Raw genomic sequence first — 25,572 nt, 5'->3', positions numbered from 1 at the left:
GGCTTAAAAGATACATCAATTAATAGAGCCACTGGTGATTAAACTGTAAAGCAGAATACCTTCTCTCATTTAATGAAGTGTCTTACATAAAAATAAGTATAATTCTCATGATAAAGGACTTAATTTTACTGAGATTTCCAACTTCTTTTCTGAAAGTGCAAGGTGTAATAAAGCTACATCTTCAGCATATGAATATGGCTGTTTATTATTCATCACAGGCATGATATTAGTATAGAGTTCACATCCCAAATGTCCTTATTCTTCCTGAATCTTCCTGCAAGTGGCATGTAATCAATTGTTTCCTTATAGAAAAATTCTCTAAGAATTTGTATTTGCACTGTATTAGCAAGAAATCCTTGAGCATTGCTGTGAGGTTGTTTTCAAGTTCTTGTCTCCCCACTGCAGTCCTTGTTAGTGCTCCTAGGACTTCTTGGGCCATGTCCAATTTTCTGTCCTGCAGCAAACAAAATTGCTGTGATGTTTTCTTCCCTGCTGTTCACTAAATGATCATTGGCCTCTTCTGGTTGCAAAGAGAAGGTTGCACTCACCTCTATGTGATTTTTCATCTGTTTTCCATACAGAGTAAGTGATACAGTCCTGGTTGTCATTTCTGCCCCAGCCTGCAAGCAAAGCACTATTAGACCTTGGTGTGTGGTTGGTGTATGGATGGGTGAGGGTGCTGGGAAACTTGTTTATAAAATGTTCACTTCCTTTCAGAGGTCATTTAACTCTGTACTTGATAGTACTTGATTTTTTTTTTTTCTTTTTTCTTTCCTTTTTTTTACCAGCACTACAATTTGGCCTCTGAGGACCTTAATCTGATGTCATCTCACTTGGGACAACTATTCATGTACTTGTAATGGTGTCCCAGCTAGGACAAACATTGAAAATTAAAAATATTTTTGAAAAGGGAATAGGATAGTAGTCCACTTAGAGAAAGGAGCTGTGTGAGAACAGGTTGTTAAGCTTGATTTCAGTGTGTGTAATAAATCTCCTCCACTGTATTTCAGGGCAGATTCAGTGGCTGTCCCCTGACTCGAGTGCTCTGGCTACTCAGCTCTGACTGGTGTTGACAGGAGAGCAGAGGCAGCATCCCCTCTGCTGTGGTTTGCATGTGATGCTATCCCTGATGATGGTTTCCACAGGGAGGACGTGGACCAGTAGTTTTAATACACAGGAATCTCAGTTTTGCACAGAAGCAGCAAGGGCTGTGGTGGATAAGCAATTTTGTGACAGCAGCTAGCTCTAGATTGATGCTGAACAGCAGGGATCATAACTCAAACAGATTCCTGAGGTGAAGGGAGGAAGCAAGATTCGTTGTGCTGGACATTCCACACATGCAACAGGGAGAGAAAACCCTGAACCCAAAGTGTGGCAGCCTGCCCAGGTGAGACAGGCAAGGGATCACAGAGAGGAATGTAATTCATTTTAGGGCATTTTTCCTTTAAATCCTTTTGGCTGTGTCTTTTTAGGAAGGAATTATTTACATGGAGAAGTGTAAGGAACAAAGAGGAAGAGGGACAGGCCTGAGTTACAAGAGCAGAGGGACAAAATAATCTTGTTCAGTACTGGGGGAATGCATTAAGGAATGGTGAAGTCAGGAACTAGAAAACACTAGAACAGTTACATACAAGAATGGCCACTGCAGGTGTTTTCTCCTAACACAGTGACCTTTATGGGCTGTCTCTCAGTTTGCAAAGGGCCAGAAATGGTTATTAATTGCCTTGCGACTTGTTGCCTTCTTCCAAAGGTACAGGTGGCAGCATCTTCATCTCCTGTTCACTCCAGCAGAGATCAGTCCCGTGCAAAGGTGACCCAAGTTGGGTTTGCAGGTGTAGTCAACATCAGCAGATGTGAGGACAGAGAAGGCAGGTGTGTTGCTGGCTTACAGGCATTTCCATGTTTTGTTGTATCTTGGCTTAATGCTTTGCCCCTGCCTGTGAAGAGCTGATGCTGAAGCTCAAAGGAAGATTTATATTAGTTTTATTCACCTGTCTGCCTGGTGAGAGCCCAGGGGCTGAGGCAGGAGAAGACTGAAAACCAGCCACTCCCAGTGCTTGACAAGCTGCAAAGAAAGAACATTTTGAATGTGATCCACTGCCTATTTTGGGAAAGTTATAAAATTTTCAGAGGTAGGCCAGTTATTTTTAAGTCTCTCTGGACATGCTTTTAACGCAGGATTTGTTCTGGATGTTGTCAAGGTCGGACGTTTTCCTCATGAAAAAGTTTCCCTCCTTTGGGGAAATGTCTGGGAGAGCTAATTAGCTGTGTGCCTTGGTCCTCTTCATTTCCTCACAGCCTGCTAAACCTATTGCTAGACCTTACAGCTTCAGCCAGGATGGATTGAGATAGCTCTTGTCTGCCTTCCCCTGGCTTCATCCATTTTATGCACAGCCTTTCTCTAGCCTGTTTGAGGAGAGGGTTGCTGGAGGGCTGTGCAGAGACAGCACACCTCTACCAAAATGCAGGGAGGCTGGTGTTTGGAAAAGGAAGTATTGGGAATTGAGAAACTGAAAATGCCAACAACATGGTTATTTTCCTTGTATCTGATTCTCTGCTGCTGCTTTGAATTTCTTTTTAAGTTGCCCACATTTTACATTCATTTAGCAAGGTTGAAAATATGAAATAAAATAGAATTATACCTACGGTGAGATCCTCATTAATGAAGTTGCCCTTCTGCATCTCAGTTCTGTAGATAAAGAGCTGGTCCAGAGAAATGCTGAGTTCTTCCTGTTGCTTTTGAGAGTAGTAGGGATTGCTGTGTGCTCTGCAGCAATCAGGATTGGCTTATTTTTACAGACCTTAGGAATCAAAATAGCTCACATCGATAATAAACAGGAGGACATGAATTATGTGGGCCAATAAACCAGCAATTACTGCTGCACATTTATCTTCACCTCTGTAATTGACAAACTAAATATTCCATATGGCAGTCCTGAGTATAAATAAGGGCTTGAATTAGGGTCTTGAAACTCTGTGGATGTGAGGTGTAGAACCTTTCATGCCTCCTGTGTCAGCAGCAGCCTTCATATCATGCCACCAGTGCTCTGTGTGTTTTGGGCTATGAAGGCAGCAGACTCTTTTAGGAGTGGTGTGCATCCAGTTGAAAGGAGTACACAGTGTTTTCCTGCCTAATTCTGACAGAATTAAAGACAGTGCACTTTCAGAAGTTGTTTTCTGAATACTCCTCTCTGCATACTTTGCTGCTGTTACCAGGAAGAAGGGGGTTGATAGTTTATCTGTGTTTTAGCACTACTAAAAGAAGTAATTCCCAGACATTTTTCTGTTGCCTTTTATTGAGAAACTGCATGTGTTTAGTGTTAGTTCTGATTTCAGCAATGCCCAGTGTAATCAGGACATCACTCTCCCTGTGTCCTGTAAAGCTGTGGCACATACCCTTGTGTCAGTGCTGTTGGCCATATCTTTGTGTGTCCCTAAAAGGCAGCTGGTTTATTGGGCAGGTGAAGTTAGAGCTGGCAGTCACTTCTGCTTATTTCTGCCTGCCTGTTGCATGGTAACTTTTCCACCACATCCAGAACTGGGAACAGTACTGCAGGTACCACTGGAAACATCTGTATTGATGCTGGAGGAAGGTAAGAGGATTAGAAAACCTGCCTTTGACTGAAATCAGGGATTGGTGGGATGTGCCTGTGATACCATGCTTGAGGGGAGGCAAGAGGTAGAGTTGGGGGGGGATCGGTTCAAAGTTTTGTTTTTTTTATTTTATTTTTTAAGCCAGAACAATCCAATTCATCTAGATTAAAACATTCTGTGGGAACATCTTGATTTCAGTGGAGTTTTTTCTTAGAAAAAGTCCAGGTGGCCCACCTGCTTCATTTCCTGCCATCTCATCAGTCAAGGGCTTCTGGGGTGTGTTTGCTGAGCCTGAGCTCAGAGCACTGAAATGTGAGACCTGCTAGGGCTAAACAATGTGGTTTCTACTTGTGTGTAGCCTTTACAATCCTTGCCCTACTTGGATATCTCCTGTGTTGGTTTTTTTTTTTTTTTCTTTTAACCTTTAAAATTTGACCTAAATGAAGGGCAGGAGTAATAATGTTTTATGGAATGCTACATCTCCAGTTTCCTGGCTGAGGAAACATGAGTCCAGGGGCTTCCACTGCCATGAACTTTTGTAAGGAAGATAACATCTACCTTTGATGAAATCCATGATGAAATAGCTTTCTAATAATGTTGCAAACTAGAGGAAGAACACAGAAAAGAAACAGAAAGTGCAGGAAAAATCCATCAAAACAGTGGGAGAAGATGGGGACAGGGTGCAAGCATGAAGAAGAGACAACCAAAACCAGCACAAACCACTTGCAAGCCCATTTGTGGACACAAAACCTGAGTTTGTGGGGCTTGTTCTGATCATAGGAACTGGTCCCAAGCTTGGATAAATCGGGCCAGCCCTGGCTGCTGGCAGGAATCTCTCCAGTGATGCTGTCTGGTTGGGGGTTGAGCTTTGCCTGTGTTATCCAGGGTGGGCTATTACTGCTTAAACCAAGGCTTGTATAAAGGAAAACTGCAGATTTTTTTTCTGAATCAAAAACATTCAATATGTTTGTGATAGGCCTTGAAACCTGGTATTTGGGGTAGTTTTTCTCTTTTGCTTTCCCTTAAAAACACCAACATCTTTACATTTAAATAGGATGTCACTGGCAGTTAGTTGCTTTTTCAAAGTAAATTTTTTCCTTTTTTTTTTATTTTTTTTTTTTTTATTTTTTTTTGTTTCGTCTCCTTTGTAAATGTTTGTTTTTCTGTACACTCCAGATATCTCATTTGGGGCATTGTGCACTGTGCAGCTGCCACTTCATTTCTTCTGTGTCTGCTGAGGATCTGGAGTGGGCTTGTGACACTCTTTCCTCACAAGCTGTAGCTGTCATAGCATTTCCAGGACAAATCTTAAAATTCTTGCTGGGCCATATGAAGACCAGGTTTTGCTGTAGAAGTCCACTGGTGGAATTTTACTGCTGCTCTCGTGCTCCATTTGTGCTGGCTCTTCCAGATGTTTGTAAATAAAGTTCCTTTGGATGCTAAATGCTCAGAGGGGCTCTAAAGGTCAAATGGCTGGTAATCACTCTCCTCTGACTGCCAAGATACCTGAAATATTTTGTACATCTCCTGTATGATCATTATCTGAGTTGAAACTTGACAGAGGAGAGGGAGTAGGGAAGACTGGGGTGGGATTGTGCATTGGAGAAGTGGCTCTGAGTTCCTTTTAGACCTTCCAGGTGTAAATGGACACACAGCACCCATGCTTTTGCAATTATTGAGCCTGACTCAGAATTAGGCTTGTGGAGAGATTTTAGATCAAAGGAAGGAGATAAAGGGAAGATGTGTGTGCTGATGGTGAGTGGCAGGAGCAGTGTCTATTCTTGCTGCCTTGTTCTCAGGCCTGTACTGTCCTGGTCTTCTGTCTGCCCATGTCTCTCCTGCTTTTAAAGAAAAATCTGAAAACCAAACCAGAAACCAGTACATTCATTGTTCCCCAGACTGTGTGATCTAGGCACAGAGAGACAGTGATAAAAAGTGTGTCTTGGAAATAAGGAAATGAGGGAGGCTTGCCTTGGGGTGGAGGTAGGCATTAGTCATACGACTTCTTGTGCTTGGCTAAATAAAGGTCATGGAAAGGTTTGTAGGGAAGTCTTAAGGTTTTTTTTGTCTTCATAAGCAAAATTCCAGCCAGCACTGCTGCAACCTGAGGTGCATCTTCAGTGTGTCTTTGTGGAAACATCCCAACCCGTCTGCACTGTGCCAAGCTTGCCAGGGGCTTAGACCTCCCAACAAACTCAGGGATTTCCTTAAATCCCTGTAAATCACAGCTCTATTAAGAAGCAGAAGGGGAATAAACCACCAAGAGGCTTTCCTCGTTTTTTTCCAAAGTCTGTGTGTGCCATAAACTGAATAGCCCCCCACCCGAGACTTGGGGAAACCAACCTCTTAAAAGGTATACTAAAGGGTTAGTAATTGTTTCAAACAGCCAACTAAAAATGCTTTTTATTACCAGGCTTGAGCTCTCTTTCATATGTGAAGCTGTTTGTTCATTTTGGCAGTGAAGGCTGCTTTTATGCCTCCCTGGGGACAGTGGTAAAACTTTCAGCAGCTTAGGCACAGAAACCAGCCCTTTGTGGAACTGGAGGCGAGAAACCAGAAGTTGTTCTGCAGATTTCCCAATCCCCTGCAGCTTGCTTTCAGATTTTGCTGATTAATCCGCTTTTGTTTGGGACAAGGAGAGGTGAAGACGGTGCTGTGCAGGGATGGGACCAGATTTGCAAGGGCATTTGGTGTCTGTGGGTTGGTAGCTCCTCAGTGATTTTTTCTGACATTCAGCTGTTGGGTGCAGTAGCAAGGAATCAGCACTTTTCACACAGTTGCACTGAAAGATGGACAAGAGCTGGGTTTATTCTTATTGCACTGTGAGCAGGAGAGCAGAAATCTCTGCTAACCCTGTCCCACAGTGGGAGCAGAAATGCCAGTGCCTGCTGAGGCTGATCAAGGGGAGCAGGGGACACGGGGACGTGTGGAGTTGGCCGTGTCTCTCAGTGCGCTGCAGGAGCAGAGAGCTGTTCCTGCTGCACTGCATCAGCCTCCCTTGGCAGTGATTAGTCTTAGATGTTTGTCCTTCAGTGGCAGCCTTAATGTAGCAGATGCTGGAGTTTAATTTTGTCTGTCTGTCCCTCTGGAGTTCCTCGAAGTCTTGTGGCTTCCTTGTGCCAGCAGCATCCCTTCAGGATGTCTGGGTGCTGACTTTGGCTGCCTGACACGTTTCTCCCCTTGCTTTGCAGATCACCGGCGTTATCCTTCTGGCAGTCGGCGTCTGGGGCAAGCTCACCCTCGGCACCTACATCTCTCTGATTGCAGAGAACTCCACCAATGCCCCCTACGTGCTCATCGGGACGGGCACCACCATCATCGTCTTCGGGCTCTTCGGCTGCTTTGCCACTTGTCGTGGCAGCCCATGGATGCTGAAGCTGGTGAGCAAACCCAAGTGCCTTAGGAGGGGAGGAGGGTTTTTTGATCAATTGGGATTCCCCCCACCCCCTGGTAGATGTTGATGAAGCTTTTTAGGCACATAAGCTAGATTCTATTAATCTTTATGTTCAACATATGTGCCTTTTGGACAAAGGGGGGATAAAAACCCTTCTCCAAAACCAGTTTTTGTTTGACTAAGACTGAATTTTGCTACACATCGCACATAGGCCCAAGCGTGGAGCAGGGTGGAATGCTGCTGAATTCCCTTGAGTGATTCCACAATCATTCTGGTTTTCTGTGAGCCAGATAGATAAATATATTTACAATCTTAAAGATCCCCAAAGCACCATAAATGTGAAATTCTTTCGAACTGTATTTTAAGGGGTCAGTTTAATACCCTGCTGTGAAATTATGGAACAAATACTTGGTACCTCATAAAAGCACACCAGCCCTTCTTTTTCTCCTAACATTCACTAGGATAGAACAATTCAACCCAAAAAGAAGAGCACTGTATGGTATGTTTGGCCTCATCTCAAAAGCAGCAGGGGCTCGAGGTGCACTGAGGAAAGAGGAAGCTGTTGTCCCTCAGTCCACTTTAACCTCTCTGTATGAGTTTCTCTGTTCTGAATTTTCCAGCCTACCTTAAAATTTAAAATAACTACAGGTTAAACAAAACTTACATGACAAACTGTGTTTCTAGGCATATTTAGGAGCGAAATCCTGCATGTGCAATGATTTGAAGGGTGGAAACAGCGCTTGTGAAGCACTGAACTAATGAGGAAGGACTTGACAGTACAGTGCATCTCCAGCTACAGTTGTTTTGGGACTGGTTTTCCAAGGAGATGGGATAATTTTTCTGCAGTTTAAACTGCATTTTGAAAGAGAAAGGACATGTTAAAAGGGAGTTAATTTCCTCAAATGATGGCAGGGAGGGGAAGGGGAGAGGTAGGGGCTGCAATTCCATCAGCTGGTGGCCAGCTGGCGAGTACCTCACTGCTGTCTCTTGCTGGTGCTGTGCTGTCAGGGCATGTGCAGAGGCTTGCTGGAGTCACTGCAGTCCAGATGGGAAAGAGATAAAGGTGAATGGTGACACAAATGCATAGGAAATCAGGCTCTGCTAGCTGCTCCATAACTCATGTAACTTTCTTAAAGTTATGCCACTAATAGTAGCATGTGCTGTCCCAAGCACGTGGGTTTATTTTCATTGTACCTATAAGAAATATTTCTAAACTTCTTTTCTCTCCTGAACAGACAAGTGATTTGACAGCTGCATTAATTGGACACATTTTTTTTTTCTAGTTCTGCCTTCACCGTTGTGCTCCTTTCCCCAATAACCTTTCATTAAAGCTAAGTTTCCCTTTTTCCACTAAATCCTGCTAGGACTGAATTTAATTTAAACTGTTTCCTTTCTTAATCAACTTTTACTTAGAAGGTGGAGTAAAAAGGTAATTTTTCCTCCAGAAGATTAAGCTCCAACTTCAAATTTTACTATCCCACTTTGCATTTTTTCTTTACCTTCTTTATTTCTGCTTAAATGTATTTTTAGTACTTGGTGAGTGCCTACACTGAAAGCACTGTTTTCAAGGTTTATTTAGCTCCTGATCCAAATGCTGCACCTGAAGCCAAATATGGACCTTGGCTCAGCAAAGTGTTTGGAGCATATGTCTGGTGTTACTGTGAGAATATTTCCAGTGAAGGCAGTGTTTCAGTTCATTCATTGGAGAAATTTCAGGAATCAGGCAGCAAATCCCAATCTGGCAGTGAGATAGATAAACACAAACCAAAACACCTGGGGAAGCCTACTGACCTTAGCAGAGCACCGTGCAAACAGGAAGGGTCTGTTTGTATTCCTTATTGCAAGATCAAAACCTGAGTGACTCGGATTCACCTCTGGCATGTGAGTGTGTTTTAATTTATATAAGAATAAACGTGGGAACAGAAATGTCACAAAAGCCAGCAATTAAGCAATATATATCAGTTATGAGTTGTATAAACCCATGTGTTACATTCAGGTCATAACCTGTGTATCTCTTCCAAAAGACTTTTGGTTTCTTAACATCTTTGAAGGATGCCTAGAGGGGAAAGTTGCATTTTATGTGATAATATCTGTGCTGAGACAAAAGCCTATCATGCTCTGACTTCTCTTGCCTCCTGCCTTTTCAGTATGCCATGTTCTTGTCCCTGGTGTTCCTGGCTGAGCTAGTGGCTGGCATTTCAGGGTTTGTCTTTCGCCACGAGGTAGGTGGAAATGTGCTGAGTTTGCCCTGGGCAGGAGGTGCTGAGAATTCCCTAGAGTGTGGAGAATGTGTGGGGTGCTGAGCTCGGGGCTGCAGCACATCTCCAGAGATGGGGCTGATGTGCAGCAATAACTTGCACAGCTCTTAAAAAGTGATGTGATTCCAAAGGAAGGGATTTAGGCAAAGCTCTTGCCCTCAGCTGCCTGATGATTTACTCTGGAGCTATGAGGTTTTGTGTGTCCACCATGAAAGATCTTCTTTGCTCTTTTACATATGCTGAGGGCTGCAAAATAGATTAAATGCTTTTCTTAAACACAGCTCATTCAGCCAGGCAAATTCTGGTTTATGTAAGGCAGAGACAGCTTCTGCATCACACCAGACTTGCTGTTTTGTAAATCTTTTTTTTTGGGTGGGGGTGGGGGAGAGAGTGGGATGGGATTTCATTTCTATCTTGAGAATAAGGAGAGATTAGAAGTAGAGTGAGGTAGGAAACTGGGACAGGAAGAAGCTTTAAAATGCGTGATGGTCTAGATTTGTAGTAACACTTCTGCTTTATCCACTGTAATCAGGTCTATCTCTGGCTCTAAGTCCATGGACCTACATGCCACTGGTGCTGAACCAGAACAACCCCAGAGACCCTCCTTGTCTCTCCTCTTTCCATTAGCTGGTTTTGGAGTCTCCTCTTTTGACATGCCATTTCCATTGCTATAGAGCTTTCTGCTGCTCACCCTTGCAAGCGGTGGATTGTTCTTAATGCGGTCCTGAGGTGCCTGTCCACCTGCTGAGGATTCCCATTTCATCCCACCTAACCTGCAGCAGCCCCAGTGTCAGGCTGCTCCCTTCTGGGAGAGGCAGTCTCTTGTTAAGGCCACAGCTGTGTGGGTTGCTCACATCACCTGCTTCCCAGCCCCTTTCCCACCCAAAGTGCCATTCCTGATGATGTGCCTGAGCTTTCCCAGCTGAGGGACCTCTTGTTCCTTACCCAAATCCCTTTGGTGCTGGGGATGTCTGGTCAGGAGGTTTGGTGCCTGTGGCTTGTGTCTCCAGGGTGTTTGCACAAGCTTTGGCTCTCATCTGGCATCCATGAGCAGAAAGCATGCAGTTTCCTTCAGACTTGGTGCTGGAACAAAGAGTTTGGGGAGAAAAAGCATAAAATGGTACCTTTTTGATAGGTTAAGTCATTTTACAGTATTTTATCAGAACATATCAGTTTGCTGGGGCAGTCTTGTTCCTGTGTCTGATATCCCACTGGAAAAATGGCACAAATGATTCCTGACAGTTAAGGGGGAGCTCTGCCAGCTCTAAAAACACCCTTAGAAACAACTGAGAACGGCTGGTTTGAGTATTTTGTTAGGAAGTTTGGAAATGCATTTGCTTCCTGCAGAAACTGTTTCAGATCTTGTGCTTCTTGTTGCTCACGTGGGCTGGGTTTTTTTCCCCTCATCCTCACAGATCAAGGATACTTTCCTTAGGACATACACTGAAGCAATCCAGAATTACAACAAGAACGATGAGCGGAGCCATGCAGTGGATAACGTACAGGAAAGTGTAAGTCTAAAGCTGGATACCAAAAATGGAGAAGCATTTGATCCCAGAACGTGAAGTTTTGATGGCTCAATATGCAAGCTGTAATTTTCAAGTAAAATTAGAGGCTGGCAAAAGTGGTCTAAAGGAAAAGTATTTCAGCTGAAGTGCTTGCTCAGGATGCCTAAATGTTAGTGAAAAAGCTGTCTGATAAAGGCAAAGCCTGTCCCATTGGCTCTTTGTTGGTTCTGGATCTTGAATTAGGTTTAGGGGGAAGTTCTGTTCCTAAAGAGCATATTCCTAAGGGAATTTGCCAGTAAGATTATAAAATGTTTTAAATTTGAGCTGGATGAGACAGGGTTTTATAATCTTGTGTCCTGCATCACTGATAAACTGCAGCAGTTCTCTTGATGAGTACAATGAGAGGCTGACAAAGGAGACCCAGTAAGCTAAGGAGAAAAACTGGGAATATTTCTCCAGAGGAAAATGGAGGGGAAAACTGCTGATGTTGGCAGTGAAAGCTGTCCTGGAGGGATGGAGTAGGAGCTTGGTGGAGCAGAGCCTTTCTGCCCCTCAGGGGTGGTAGCAGGGCAGTGGGGGTTGCCTTGCCTTCCAGCAGGGCACAGGGCAGGAGCAAATTCCACAGCACAGCCAAAGCAGTTGGGGATGCCACCCACAAGAGACCAAGTCCACCAAGTACAACACAGAGTGATAAAATTCACATTTACATTCCCACTGGAAGCTCTACCACAGCAAGAAGCTGTTTCTCCAGTTTACAATACATTCTGTGAGCCAATTTCCTTTCCATATGATTGTAACTTGATGAATGGCTGAAGTGTCAGTGTCATTGTATCAATGATCTGTACACCTGTAGAAATTACAGCTGGTACCTTGGGCCCTTCAGCACAATTGAAACTGTATTCTAACCTGGCTAACCTGGTTAGCAGATTGCTGCAGTGCTCCAAACTGAGTATATTCTGCTGTCAGATTGTCAGCTTGCATAATGTTAACCTGTATTTTAAATTTTTGAGTCCTTGGAGTTGACTAAACGAAATAGTTTTGAGTACTTTTTCAGTGTTTCTGTTGTAGTAAAATGTTCATTTCATTCATAGCTCTCTTTTTACAGGAACTGCATTTATAAGCCCTTCCCATGCAAAAAAATGCAGCACAGACTCCATACATTTGAGTCTCTGTCTTCTAGCTTAGGATCTAAATCAGAACATCCCTCCCAATTTAGGGTTTTCTAGCTGGCTTCCTAGATACACCCTGTGAACATATGGTCTCTTTCTATTCACAGCTCAGTGAATTGTCCTAGAAATTATTTTGGTGAGTTAGAGAGGCTTCACCTTACTGATTTGTACTGGTTTGAGCCTGTATGTGTTACATGTAATTCTGTGTAATGCTTTGAGGTCTTAGATTTACAGAGTCATCTTTAATCAAATAAAAAGGTAAAGAAAACAAACAAACAAAAAGTCCAACAGACCATCAAGTAAAAAAGATGGGTTTATGGCTGGACCTCTGTGAAATGTTACAAATAATAGTTCTGCTCATAAAATACCTTCTTTTCAGTAGGTCATCTGCTCCCATGTTCTGTAAATTACACCCCTGGTACTTTTGTAATTCATGGGGCAGGGTTGGTATCTGCTTTTCAAAACCTGAGGTGCCCTGTCTTTATTTTGATTATGAGCTTATGAGGTGGGCCGAGATGATTCTGTTCTAGTTTTAATTCTGTTTTGTTTGTGTGCTTTAAAACCTGCCTCTTATCCCTCCTAGCTGAGCTGCTGTGGCATTCAGAGCTACACCAACTGGAGCACCAGCCCTTACTTCTTCAAGCACGGCATCCCCACGAGCTGTTGCATGAACTCCAGTGACTGTAACACTCAGGATCTGCGCAACATGACCGTGGCTGCCACTAAAGTAAACCAGAAGGTACCAGTAGCGTTGTGCCAGAGGCAGCTGTGACACCACCCAGCACCCCAGTGGAGTGTGTGGCTGCTTGCAGTTGCACTTCATTTCAAATCGGTGGTTGATAATGTGCAAATAAGGCTGGAGAGTTGGTGAGGATGAGTTTGGTCCTGTATTTGCTTCATATTCTTTGAGCTGGCCTTTCTCAAATCCAATCCCAGGTGCAGCAGTTCTGAGGAAACACAGGTGATTGACAGCAAATGTTGTGGTTGGTGGGTACATTTATTGTTAAAATCTTTGAACATGTAGGGCTGTGAGCACAGCCAGTGAGCCTTCCCCAGGGTCACCCGAAGGAGCAGGTTGGGAAGGCAGAAAGAGGGTCGAGAAGGCAAGTTGGGAGAACAGGAAGAAAATTAATAACTAGAGAATAAAAATACAGAAAACCTTAAGAAAGGGAAGAATGAAGAGAAAATATTGCAGCATCTATGCATTAGACACTGTGCTGAAGAAGGACAACTCAAGTTATTGCTTCAAGTGCTAGTGTGTTATCAATTCTTTCTCAGTTGGTATTTGCAAGAGAGGGAACAGTTTGCTGGTAAGAGGAATGATATTGTGGCTAAATCACCATTCTAAGCTGCAGCACAGCTTAGTCAGACTTAAGGATTATTTTCTTTTCTGTTGTTATTTTCAGAGATCTGTTTAAAAAAATAGGTAGAAGTCCTGAGTAGATGACAGGGAAAATACAGAAATACCTCTGTCTCTTCTCTTTTTCACCTCAGTCACCTGTGACTCAGAAGGTTGGACTGGTGGCTGATTACAGCCTGAAACATCTTTGAAAACCATTCAAGTAGACAATGTTTTCTGACATGTATTGTAAAAGGGATACTAGAGGATTATTTTCCACTAAGCCATTCTCTTTTTTGCAATGGTTTAATGAGAGCCACTTGTTGCAGATGTGTGGAGTGTTGGTGGTGTCCATTGGTTGAGTAACTCAGTCACCACCAGCAGAGCAATCTTGCATGAGTATAGAGGATGAGCCACTCTGTTCAGTTGCTCTTTGTGAGTTTGCACTAATTTGGTGTTTTTGGAGAAGTGGAAGGAAGGTGAGAGGCAGGACAGGGTGGATGTAGGGCACGTGCAGTACAGCCAGCACCCACAGCAGGCATGGTGCCTCCTGGGCAGCCCTCCCTGAGCCCCTGCTTCTGCTCCTCTTCAGCAGGAAAGCTCTGGTGTGACTGGTGTTCCACCAGCAGGTCCCAGCTTTGCAGTTCAGGACAGCCATGCACTCTGAACCTTTCCTTGCTGCATAACCATTTAGGTACCATTTGCAGTGCCAGCACTGATCTGCTGTTTGCCCCAGGTGCCAGGACACACTCCCTGTCCACTTCTGAGTTCCTCGTGGCACAGGATGCCTGCTGAATTGTAGGAAGCAGCTGAGGGGTCAGTGTGTGCTAGTCCAGGGCTAGTAACACCTTTCCAGCCATTCTTGCCTCTTGCTCTCCTGTCAAATGCACAAATCACCTGACAGAAAAGGACTGCTGATTCCTCAGGAAATAGTTGAAGATAATTACTTGATTTAATTACCTAGAGGAAATTTTGATTTTTGGAAGTTCATGTGGTTTTGTGTTATTTTCTGATGTAGCCATTGAAAACCAAAAGTTACAGATTTCTGTTCAGCAATCTTGGAGTTGTCCCGGACCTTTGAGCAAAGTGAGATGCTTCTGATGGGCACATGAGAATAAAAAGCAAGGAGACAATCTTGTTTGGCCCTATCCTTTCACTTCAGATAGGCAGCAAACATCATTGCCTCTGACCCAAGGCCCCTGCTGGTCTTGGAAACAGGCCCTTTGCTCTCTGTGTGTTGGAGAAAAAGAAAAATATTTATTGCCATGTATTGTGGAAGAATCTTCTCACCATGCCTGTGGACAAGTATATTTGGATTACATCTTTTGGTGGATCTTGCAAAGCTATCAGTAAGACAAGTTCTCTATGAGTTAATCAAATTACTAGCAGTTTCTGAGGACTAATAGTGAATTAACCAAAGAGGATTAAACTAATTATATAATTACAGGACTAAAAGACAGCATTCCTGGATTTTCTTTGCCAATTCTGACCCTAACTTGCTTAGTGACCTTAGGTTAATTATTTAGGCTCTCTGTTTCTTCATCTCTGACCACACTAATACCTAACTTTAAGAGCTGTCATTAGGATTAGCTAATTAATGTTCATCTAGTGCTTTTAATCACAGTTCTTTACCAAGAAACTTCAAGAACTGATTCTCTCTAAAATCTTAAGAAAGGAACAGATGCATGGAGTCAGGAAAGATCAGATCCTTTGTTAACTGTCCCTTCTGAGCTCTGGATCTCAGGATTAGCACCCAGAGGTGCTCAGAGTGCTTCACACACTTCTGTCCTGTAGTGCAGCTCGTGGGTGCTGCTTGTGCTGCCAGTCCAGCACAGCAAGGACTGAGCTATTTAGCCATAAGTAAACAATGTACTTCAGTAAACAGATTATTGTGGCTTGGGAAAACAGAGTCTTCAGGTGAGGAGGGTGATCAAAACTCTGCCATTGCATGTTTTGTTGACAGGATCTTCTGTCCCCCTCAAATTACCACTGTGCTTTGGTGTTGCATCTCTTGAAGGTTCTTCAGCAGAACAGATTTCAGAAAAGCTGGGAGAGCATTAAGCCATGTCAGGCAGAATGAAAATACTGCTGAGAAATCTAATCTCATTGCATAACATGTAAAATATGCAACCTATAATTGCTTGATGGGTTAAATAAGCAAGCCTGAATCAGACTTAGTGTCCACTGTGGTAAAAGATAGTTAGTATGTACACATAAACATTTCAGAAATTAATCAGGACCAGCTGTGCTATTAGGTTTTCATTATTCTCAGGATTAAATGTCTTGTGATGTTATAAAAGCAGTTATAGAAATGGTACAATTTATTTAATAAATGGCCTTTCTGTAATACAGAACATTGTCCTCACTTTTATTTTTTACAAGCACCTGATGCTCTGAAGTCATAAAGGGTTTCCTACAGTGCTTGCAGAGTGAGGGGAGTGTGGATATAGGTGATGTACTTCTTTCTTCTGGGACAGGAGTCCAAACTGGGAAAGGCAACTCACTGTTATTTCTGAGTTTTCCAGTTTCTGATAAATTGGGTAAAGTTATTGGATAAGTTGGATAAAGTTAAAATGCATAAAACTCCTCAGGACTGGCCTTAAGCCGGGGTGTTGGTCATTTGAGGAAGGTGGCAAAAGGGGCTGAGCAGTGACTTTGGATTGTGGGGACAAATGGGTTAATAATGAAAGAAAAAGGAGATGCCATCTTTCTTCTTTTCTTCACGTATCAAGTCACTTGTTTAGATTAATTCAGGCACCGCAAACTGAGAGATAATTTCAAACACTGTACTGAGGGGGAACCTCTCAAAAAAGTCTATCCAAGAGAAGGTCAGATATTGCACATGAATTCTCTGGCCCCAGTCTGAGCTGTGAATTGAGGCCTGAGAAAGCAAGACAGCAAAGAGGAAATTTGCTTTGGGGAGCAGGACAGAGAATTTTATATCCAAGGGCAAACTAAGAAAATTCATGCAAAGCCCTTGATAACTTTGTTACATGGTTTAAAGTTACATGCTGTTCAGTGCCTTGCCTGGTGTCCTTTGATGGGTAAAGGCAAGCAGAATGCCTTAAGGGACACTTTATTAAATATCTAGACTATTAGGAAATCAGCATCATTTATTCATTTTTGACATCTGTATTGTATTATAACATTGGTGTATTGTTACCAGTTTGGTTCCAGGTCAAAGCTATATTGTTTTTTAACTGACTTTCTTTAAAAAGACCCATAAAAATGAATGCAACATCACATTTAGATTTTAAAAGCAGTGAAATGCATTTGTTTCTAAAAGGAAATGGTTTTGCCACAACTCCACATCATTCACTCAGAATTGCTATTTTAAAAAACAGGTGACACTGTTGGAAATTACAGCAGAAATGTTGTCTAGCCAGAGTTCATTCTAAATGAGAAATTTGTGTGTATGCATTCATGGCAGGGAAGGTCAGTACAAGGAATGATGATGTTTGTTTTCCAGGGCTGTTATGACTTGGTGACCAGTTTTATGGAGACAAATATGGGAATCATAGCTGGAGTGGCTTTTGGGATTGCATTCTCACAGGTAAGTGCACAAACACTCTCCTTCCCCCCTTTTCTTTTCGCCTCTTTCTTTACCTGGACTTCAAGGAGGGAAGGATTATGGAAAGGGACTGAACTCAGCATGCTCATTAGTCCTGAGGTCATCTGTTCATTGATTTTCTTTTTTTCAGCTTAAATGAAGTTTCTCCTTGGGAATATCAGTTACGGTTGAGCTAATGACTAGCTCAAGGAAAACAAATTGTCCCTCCACTGGGTCAAATAGAGGTCAACCCAATAAAACATTGGCTTAAATGGAGCATAAACAGCTAAGACAAATAGATTATCCATTGTTTGGGTAGGCTTCTATCTTCTAAGTACTCTTATTTGTTCTTAAGGGACTCAAGAATTCAAATGAGTGCACCCTCATGCCTCCCCTTCCTGGACCTGCGGCCTGGAGGGGACACTTTGTGACCAATTTTATTTATTTTCCCTTTAACACTGAACTTTGAGAAATGTTAAGTCCACCAAAATCAGATTGTTAAACCAACTCCTTGTCTGCACCAAAAGGAGTGTGGCACAAGAGTGAGGAGACCTGAGAAGGGGTTTTCTGCTCCATGATATTCAAACTGCATTTATATAGACAGGAGCTGGGGAAAGTGTAGGTCTGGCCAGGTTGTTCTGATCAAGAAGGGGCAGGAAAACACCTGCATCTTTCAACAAGATGCTCCTTTATACCAATCACATCATGTGTGACAGCAAGGACTCTACTGGAAACTTGCAAAAATGAGAGAGAGGGAAGCATGCACAATTCAAAACTGTGCCCAAGCCATGTGGAAACTGGCCCCCACATCCTCTCCATCAGCATACACACAGCCTAAGGGAGCCCTGAAGCTGTCTGGGCTCAGGCTGGCTGAATGCCCTGCCTTGGGCACATCTGGAAGCCTGATGCCCTGCAGCCAAGGTGTTGGATGTGAGGAGCCCGTGGTTCGGTGTGGGTGGAAACGTTGGTTCATCACAGCAGCAGCTGCCCAGAGCATGTGCTGCATGTCAGGTTTTTGGGATCCAGAAAAGGTGAACAATCTGGAGTTGTTTGGGCATGGCTGAGGGGAGGTCAGTTGTTCTTTAATAGGCTATTCTAATTCTTGCTGAATGGTGACAGCATGGATACTCTTCTGCAGCCTCGATTATGGCTTGATTACTGCTATAGGACTCCAAGCTCAGGTTTCAGTTTGGGTTCTAGAGAGCCAGAAGGCTGTAAAGCATCTTTTTAAGTGCCTCATGTAAAGCTATCCAAAAGAAAAATGAGACAAGTAGAATTGTAAAATATGCTGCTGGGGGGAGAAGTCAGGACCAATAGTGCCTGAAAGCCTTTAAGGGGTGTTTCATGGCAGGCTGCAGGACACTTGGCCTCTGTGACTGAGGGGAAAAACGAGGTGTGTTCTGATGTGGTGCTGGCATCTCACACTGCTGGTGGCACGGTGAGCCCTGCTGCCAGCTGGGAATGTCACTCCCCAGCACAGTCCCTGGGCTCTGGCACTGCGAGGACATACCCAGCTGCTCGGGGCATTAGCAGACACGTGAAAAAGGGAAGAGAGAGGCTGCAGAGGAGAAAAATGCAGCTCTCCCAGGCTGTGAGGGATAGAAGGTGGCCACTTGTAATTTACTGCCTGATCTGTTTTGCTGGGCCCAATCAGGGACAGTGTTTACAAATTGATTTCAGGTTAATGTGGCTGGCACTAATGCTGGGCAGGGCTCCAGCTGTAGGCGAGCTTTCAGTGCTCCTATTGAGAATAGGTTTAATCTAAATAAAAGACAAATTAAATCATGTTGCTCTTCTGCAGTAAAGCATGCTCAAGGGTCTTTCCTTCACGTGATTTGTTAGGTGTTGACTAGCATGGGGAATGTGCTGGTGCCCAGAAATAGCGAAAGTTGATGTAATGGCATTGCAAATCTTACAGGCCTGGCACAGACCTCTCCACCAGAGATTTTTTATAAAAAACACTGTGTTGCTGACCTTGTCTGCTCTGCTCCTCAGGTTTGAAATAATAGCAATAAAATAAAATTTGATTGTTTTTGGACTTGGATGCCAGTGTTGACTTCCAGCTGGAATAATTTCTGTTTAGCAGGTGCTCTTCAGAGCAGAAAAATGATTGCTGTGTTGTGCCCAACAGAGAAAAAAATTATGCAAACTGCATAGATGATGGAGAACTGTGCCCAGATAAAACTACAGTGCAGGCATTGGCTTAAGGAATGCAAGAGACACTGTCTGGAGGGCTTTATGGGTTGTGAGTAGGGGAGACAAAGTGCAAGGTTCAGGCCACATTATTCCCTTTGTGCTGAAGGACTGAAAATCAGGTGCTCTCCACATGCTCCAAACCAGTTGTTGGGCATGGACAGGTCTCATCATTCTAAGATAAATTCCCAGGCAGCCATGGTACAAGATCCACCTCTTTACTGTCAGCATTAACGTGGGTAGCTCTGCCTGAACGTGCCTTGCTCGGGGCTTAGGGAACAGGATCCACAGCAGCATCCAATGTGTGACCTGAAACCTGCTCTGAGTCTGGGTTATTCCAAAGATTGACCAGGGTGGATCCAGTGTGGAGGCAGGACCTGTGACAGGGGCACGGCACAGGAGGCTGACTCAAACAAGCAGCATGTGACATAGAAAATTCTCTCTTTTAAAATAGAGCCAGAGAACCTGCACGTTTGGAGATTTGCGTTTTGAGAATATGCCAAGGTGTTGAGCTAAAAAAATGATTCCTGATGGATTAAACCCCCCCAGTTTTGGCGTACCTGGTGTGCTGATGAATTCCAAATTAGTTCAACGCATTTCTATTTATAGAAATTCTCCCAAAGAATGAAAAATGGTGATGATACCAAGGCCCAAAATAAAATGGAAATTCAAATTGCTGTTCAGTTTCTTTCTCTTCAGTATAATAAGGTGTAATAAATATGTCATGCAGAACAGCTTCCAGTCAGTGGTAACTCCTACAGAATAAGTGTATTAAAAAGCCAGTTATTATGTGTAGCAGGGATAAGACTGCTACAAAATATGCTGTGGATGGTTTTCAATGGTCAGAACTAAGATGTGCCTGAGATTGCCCCTAGAAACCATGAGAAATTCACTTGATTCTGCTTGCTGGAATGACCTATGGACAAAAGGATGATACAGCTGAGGGGTGTGGGTTTCCCAGATGTCTAAAGCAAAGAATTTGTCAGCATTTTCAGGTTTCCTGTGGCAAGACCAGGGTATGGAAAATTCTCTATTTCTATACAATAGCTCAGAAGACCAAGATAATCATAGGTAAAAAGGGAAGAAAGGGAAAAAAGTAAGAGAGAAGACAAATGCAGAACCAAGTCTGACATCTTAGCACTCAAAAATCAAGACAGTAAAAATCAAATAAATGACTAAGTGGATAAAAGTTGAGACGGGGCATTTGAGAGGCAATGGGAGTGTGGGGAAATGAATGCAGCTCCCAGCAGCAGCTTCTTTGTGGGAATCCTTTAACACCAATTCTGCTGGCTTTTCAAAGGAGCTGCGGGGACCTGGTGCACAATAGGACAAGGAGCTTCCTCCTGCCTGAAGAGCAGAGGAGGCAAGTGGTGGAACAAATGCAGACAGCAAGGCAGGGAGGAGAGTGCTGATTTGTGCTGCACAGTCTGGGAGCCTCTAGACTTAAATGCAGAGGACTGTAGTTATGCCTGTAATGAAAGGGCACCGTGAAGAAAAATCAGTAACTCACTACAATATTGCCTCTTTTTGGCTAGAGGAGGAACAGTGTTCTTGTGGTTAAAGGTGGAAGTCAACACATCGAAAAACATGTTTTTATATGCATTCAAATTATTTCTAGAATATTTATTACAGTTCTGCTATATCCTGGTAATACTTAGAAATGCTGAATAAAAGGTGTGTGCAATGGCTTGATATGCATGCCATTATTTTTGAAATACAGAGTTAAACCTTATGATACTATAACCACTTAAATGCCTAAACCAGCCTAAGGTCAGAGCCAAGAATCAGTAAGTGGGCCAAAGATCATGAAGATACATTCATGAGTAACCTGCCATTTGTCTTAGGAGTGAGCTGAGTAAAACAAAACACCATTACATGGCTGCAGATGCTACAAAGTTTAGACCCATTGATTATTAGAGTTACAGCCTGCACAGAAAAGAAGAATCCCTAATTAGAGGTATCTGGGGAGGTCTGCTCCAGTTGAAGGGGGAAAGAAAAGCCTGTGATTTCCTATTTGTAGAGGCTACAGCATCTTTCTCCTTATAAACCTGATAGAAGCAGCAGATTGTGGTGGAGAAGAACAGTGGCTGTAATCTGGGTGCTTGTGATGGAGAAAAATAAACAACTTCAATGTACATATATTCTTGGCCATTGTAGAGAGGAATTGATTTGGGTTTGGGATGGAATTTGCTTAGGGGAAAGAATTTGGACTAAATACACTGCAAAGTTCATCTTACTGAAAAATGCAGTAAGGCAGAGAAGTAACTTTTGAGTCAAGCAAAGAAAGGTGAAGAAAGACTGAAAGTCACCAAAAAAAAGAAAAAGTGACAGTGAAGGAGGTGGGACAGGGCCACTCAGAGCCACTCACTCTGTTCAGCCTGTCAGAGCATGGAGAAATACATAGCACTGGCCAAAACAGAAATCTCATTCTCCAAAATTGAACTGAGCTAAGGAAACTGTGCATGAGTGCAGCTACAGGAGTGTCGTGTAACCTGCAGAATGTAGTTGGTTTTCAGCAGCACCTTCAGCAATTCATTAAGTCATCCTCCCAGTGATGAGCAGAAAAGGCTAAAATGTCTTCTTGGTATCAAGTGAGATTTTTCAGAGCCAAGGAGGGTTTTCACCAGGCACATATTGTCTTGGCAACTAAAAACACAGCCCCTGGACCCTGGTAGCTTTGTTTTTTTGTTAGAGGTTGGTCAGGAGGTGGTACCAGTGCCCCACATCTAGTAATAAACCAAGGCAGTGTCATCCTGGGTGCCAAAATCAGGGGGTGCACGTGAGGAACAGTCAGGTTCAACCTGCTATTAAATGTGACTCTGTGCCCTTTTGAAATTCCCAGAACAGCTCTGGTGGACACTGAAACAGGAAACTGAGCAAATTTCTGGCAAAAGAAGCGTGGTCTGACAAGGACTGTGACATCTTAGAGAAGTTTAGGAAACAGTTTATCCAGATTTGAGTTACCCTGGCTTGGCCTTGCTCTGGGCTGGTGCCAGCCCAAATTAAGCAATTGCCTGGTAGAGAAGATGTGTATTTTGATGATGATTGTGTTAACAGGGAGCACTGCCTGGTCTAGGGGGAGGCACATGCAGTCCTGAGGAGTGAAAGAGGAGGAGTCAGATTGGATGAGCAGCCAGCCAGTCATACCTAGGCATGCTCTGGATGTGCTGAGGAGTTCATTAATTGACCAACCCCAATAAGCAAAGTTGAATTATTTACAGCATAATAACGCTGTTGGCACATGCAAGAAGCACTAAGAAACTGCAGTAGAAAAAACACTGAAAAGACTGAGTGCTTATTGATGAGTGGAAGCGTGGGATCTGTTTTCAATAATCTGAGTGACAGCCAAGGGAATAGTGAATGACTTCTTAAAAAGTCATTTCCAGATTTACAGCGCTCATTTCTACAGTGCAGCATCACTTGTAAAGGAAGCACAACTATTCTGGGACATCAGGAAGCTTTTCCCTGGCACAGTGATAAAGAAGTTAAAGGCAGCAGCTCTCAGGGCTGATGGGTGGTGGTGAGGAATCCAGGTGGAGCAAGTGAAATACAGCCTGTAACATGCTGATACCCCCAGCAGTTTATTCATCCACATCTGGCTTGGCCAGACATTGGCAATGGGATTGAAAAATACCAGAAAGGCATGCTGCCTGTCAAATAAATGATAAAAATCAAGAGGAAGATCTGACAAGAAAGATGATAGATTTTGATGCTGTTTTTCTAATTAGAGAAGTCCTTAAAATAGGGCATAAATATGTTGTACATAATAACTCCAGAACATGAAGTACATGTTTACCAATGCTCTGCACTGATGAAATTTAACTTAAATTCTATTCTGTCTCTGTCTTGTCTGGAACAGTTGATCGGGATGCTGCTGGCATGCTGTCTGTCCCGGTTTATTACTGCTAACCAGTATGAGATGGTGTAACAAGGTGAGCTTTTCCCCTTTCCCAGGTGGTCAGACTGTGAAAGCCTTGCTGTGGTGTTGTGGCTGTGCTGCTTCTGCTGGAGACAGCAGGCAGCTTTTACATTCTGGGCCTGTTCATTAAGAGTTAAGCCTTCCCATTAAGCCTTCTTTGCTTTGGGATTTTCACCCCGATTTTGTGTGTGGTGGGGAAAGAATTAAAGGGGAGGGAAATGCAGTGTTGAATTTTGTCATTTCAGTTTTCTTGGAAAGAGAGAGCAGAGCACCTGCTGTTCATACTGTTAGCAACCAGAGCAACCCACTCGTTGGTTTGTTGTTTGTTTTTGTTTCCTATCCTCCCTGCTCTCCAGTCTTTCAAGAAGTGTGAAGTCCAGAGCCTGTGTGAAGACCAGGAGCTGCAGAATCGGAGAAAGACTGACATGAATGTTCTAGCACACACTGTCTCTCGCACGCACGCACACCCCCACGAGCAAGCCCGTGTGCGCGCACACTGCACCCCACCTCCCGAACTGTCCCATGCGTAGTGTCCCATCCTGTGAAGTTCCACGGTGCCACCGAGAGTGGCCGGGTCCCCTCGGCCTCCGGAGCCAGCGCCCATCGCCGCGGCTCGGCGCAGGACGGCACCGTCTGTATGTTCTTGGTCACGCAGTAGTTGCATCGTAAGTTAACAAAGGTAACTCATTAACAGCATTGATCGGGCTGTGCATGTAGTGACTGGAGGGCATAATTAGCCTTTCACCATGGTTAATAAGTGTTGCACACGTTCATATAAACCGGTATATGAAATATATATTCTTTTGGTTTTATCTTAATTTCTTGTTTTGTTTATTGCTTTACTAAGGTTTCCATCCTTTCCCCCCTTGCCCTGCGCCTGTCCCCCTTTCCCCAAAAACAAAGGAATCGGTAACATAACATAAAGATACTTGAAAATGATGTTAAAATGTTGTGCTTGAAGGGAACTGTTATTCCTGATGTTCTTCTACATCTTTGATTCTTACTCAGTGTTGTATGCCTAGTGCGTATCCCGGTAGGCTTTGTCTAGTGCATTTTGCCTCGGAACCTGATCCTGTGTAATACTGTTATTAAGCTGTGTTGTTGCTTACTGTGAAGGCAGAAATTTTTGCTCCCTTTATTTTTATTACCTAGCTATGAACTAATTGAACTGTGCTGTACTGCGGCCTTCATACTTTTTTCCTGTTCTTTCTTTTTTTTTTTTCTCTTTCTTTTTGCATTGAGGTTGCAGCCACCAAATACATTGTTGAATCAAACCTAAATAAAAACACACACACACACACAGACACACAAAAAAAAAAAATCATAAAAAAATACCAGGCATATGAAATATTTTTGGGGGAAAGCAAAAGTTTAAAACCTTTTTAAAAAAAATAGGACTTTTTTAATAATGCCTCTGTCTAGCATGCCAACGAGAATGCATTGATATTGTGAGTATTTGTGATATACGTATTAATAAATGGAACCATTACAGATTTCTAGCTGTTTCCTTCTCATTCTTTAGTATAGGAAAAGTTTTTTTGGGAGGGGAGGAAGTGAATGTGAAACACCTGGGCACAGCTTGGCACGACATGTCTTTATGCTTTTTTTAACAACTAACTTGCTTGTAAAAGAAAAAAGTTACTACCCTGGAAAAGGAAAAAAAAAAAAAAAAAGGAGAAAGAACTGGAATTGTTTTCAATCTCCTTCTACAGCTGGTTTCACCACATGACAAATGCATATCCTCTGCTTTGCAATTTTTCTTCTTCTAATTATTAAAAATCTGCAGTGTTTCATTGTACCCCCCTTAGTGCTGTGAGTGATTTTGGCATTAAGCATTTCTTTCTTGATTTTGGTGAGAAAGGAGAGAAGAGAGCTTTGGGGTTGAGGGGGTGGCTCATGGAAAGGCAGGCAGTTATCTCTTCCTCACTTGAGTAACTGCAACATCACAGATCTGACAGAAAACCCATGGAAGGTTAAACCTGGGAATTTTGGGCCAAGCTTGCCAGTGTGGACAGAGAGGGAGACTTGAGGAGTCCTGGAGCCTTCTGGCTGTGGGAGCTGTGCTGCTGTTGGAGTCCCAGTCCTTCCTCTGTCTGTCTGTCTGTCTGTCCATCGGTGCCCCTGTGAGCCCCTGCCTGGGGGGCTGCCCTGCCTGGTGCCTCCAGCATCAGATCCTGGTGAAACTTTGGGTGCTGCTGGCGTGGTCAGTGCACTCTAAAAGGCTTCACAGCCACACGGGCAGAAACCTGCCAGCCTATCTTAAAAATCCCAGTAGCATCCTCTTTAGCTTTATTCAGAGAGCACTTCCAGAGCACTAAAGAGAAAAAGACCTTTGCAAATAGAAGAGGAATCTGGTCCCTAAATTTAAATCTGCCCTCAATAGAACATCTGCCATGAGGGAGCGAGGCATCCTTAAAGGTGGAGATGCCTGTACAGCTCCTGTGTCTGTGCTGGGCAGCCAAGCAGGACAGTACTGGGGACAAAGCCTCTCGGCAGGTCACAGCACTCACATTTGCAGCTAAAGCCCTTCTGAGTCTCTTCTGAGAGCTTAAGAACAGTCACAGCCACTCGCTCGGTTGCTGGGGCTACGCGGTGCTGGAGCGATGCCCTTCTCCTGTAGGCACAGGATGTTCACAGAGCGATGCTTT

General features: G+C 43.4%; 1 protein-coding gene across 1 annotated transcript in view; it reads left to right on the top strand.

The window, feature by feature from the left end:
* TSPAN7 (tetraspanin 7) overlaps positions 1–24,417 on the top strand; it is an 81,670-nt gene extending 57,253 nt beyond the window's left edge. The window contains exons 2-8 of the mRNA XM_058856463.1: positions 6,786–6,974; positions 9,136–9,210; positions 10,662–10,757; positions 12,507–12,662; positions 16,732–16,815; positions 22,865–22,937; positions 23,281–24,417. Of these exons, the coding sequence (XP_058712446.1) occupies positions 6,786–6,974; positions 9,136–9,210; positions 10,662–10,757; positions 12,507–12,662; positions 16,732–16,815; positions 22,865–22,933 (669 nt within the window). The 3' untranslated portion in view covers positions 22,934–22,937; positions 23,281–24,417. The remainder of the gene's footprint in view (positions 1–6,785; positions 6,975–9,135; positions 9,211–10,661; positions 10,758–12,506; positions 12,663–16,731; positions 16,816–22,864; positions 22,938–23,280) is intronic.
* Positions 24,418–25,572: the final 1,155 nt, after the last annotated feature.

The sequence above is a fragment of the Poecile atricapillus genome, chromosome 1 (assembly GCF_030490865.1).
Source record: "Poecile atricapillus isolate bPoeAtr1 chromosome 1, bPoeAtr1.hap1, whole genome shotgun sequence".
Classification (NCBI taxonomy): domain Eukaryota; kingdom Metazoa; phylum Chordata; class Aves; order Passeriformes; family Paridae; genus Poecile; species Poecile atricapillus.
The sequence above is the reverse complement of the archived record's forward strand: the minus strand, read 5'-3'. Positions and strand labels throughout refer to the sequence as shown.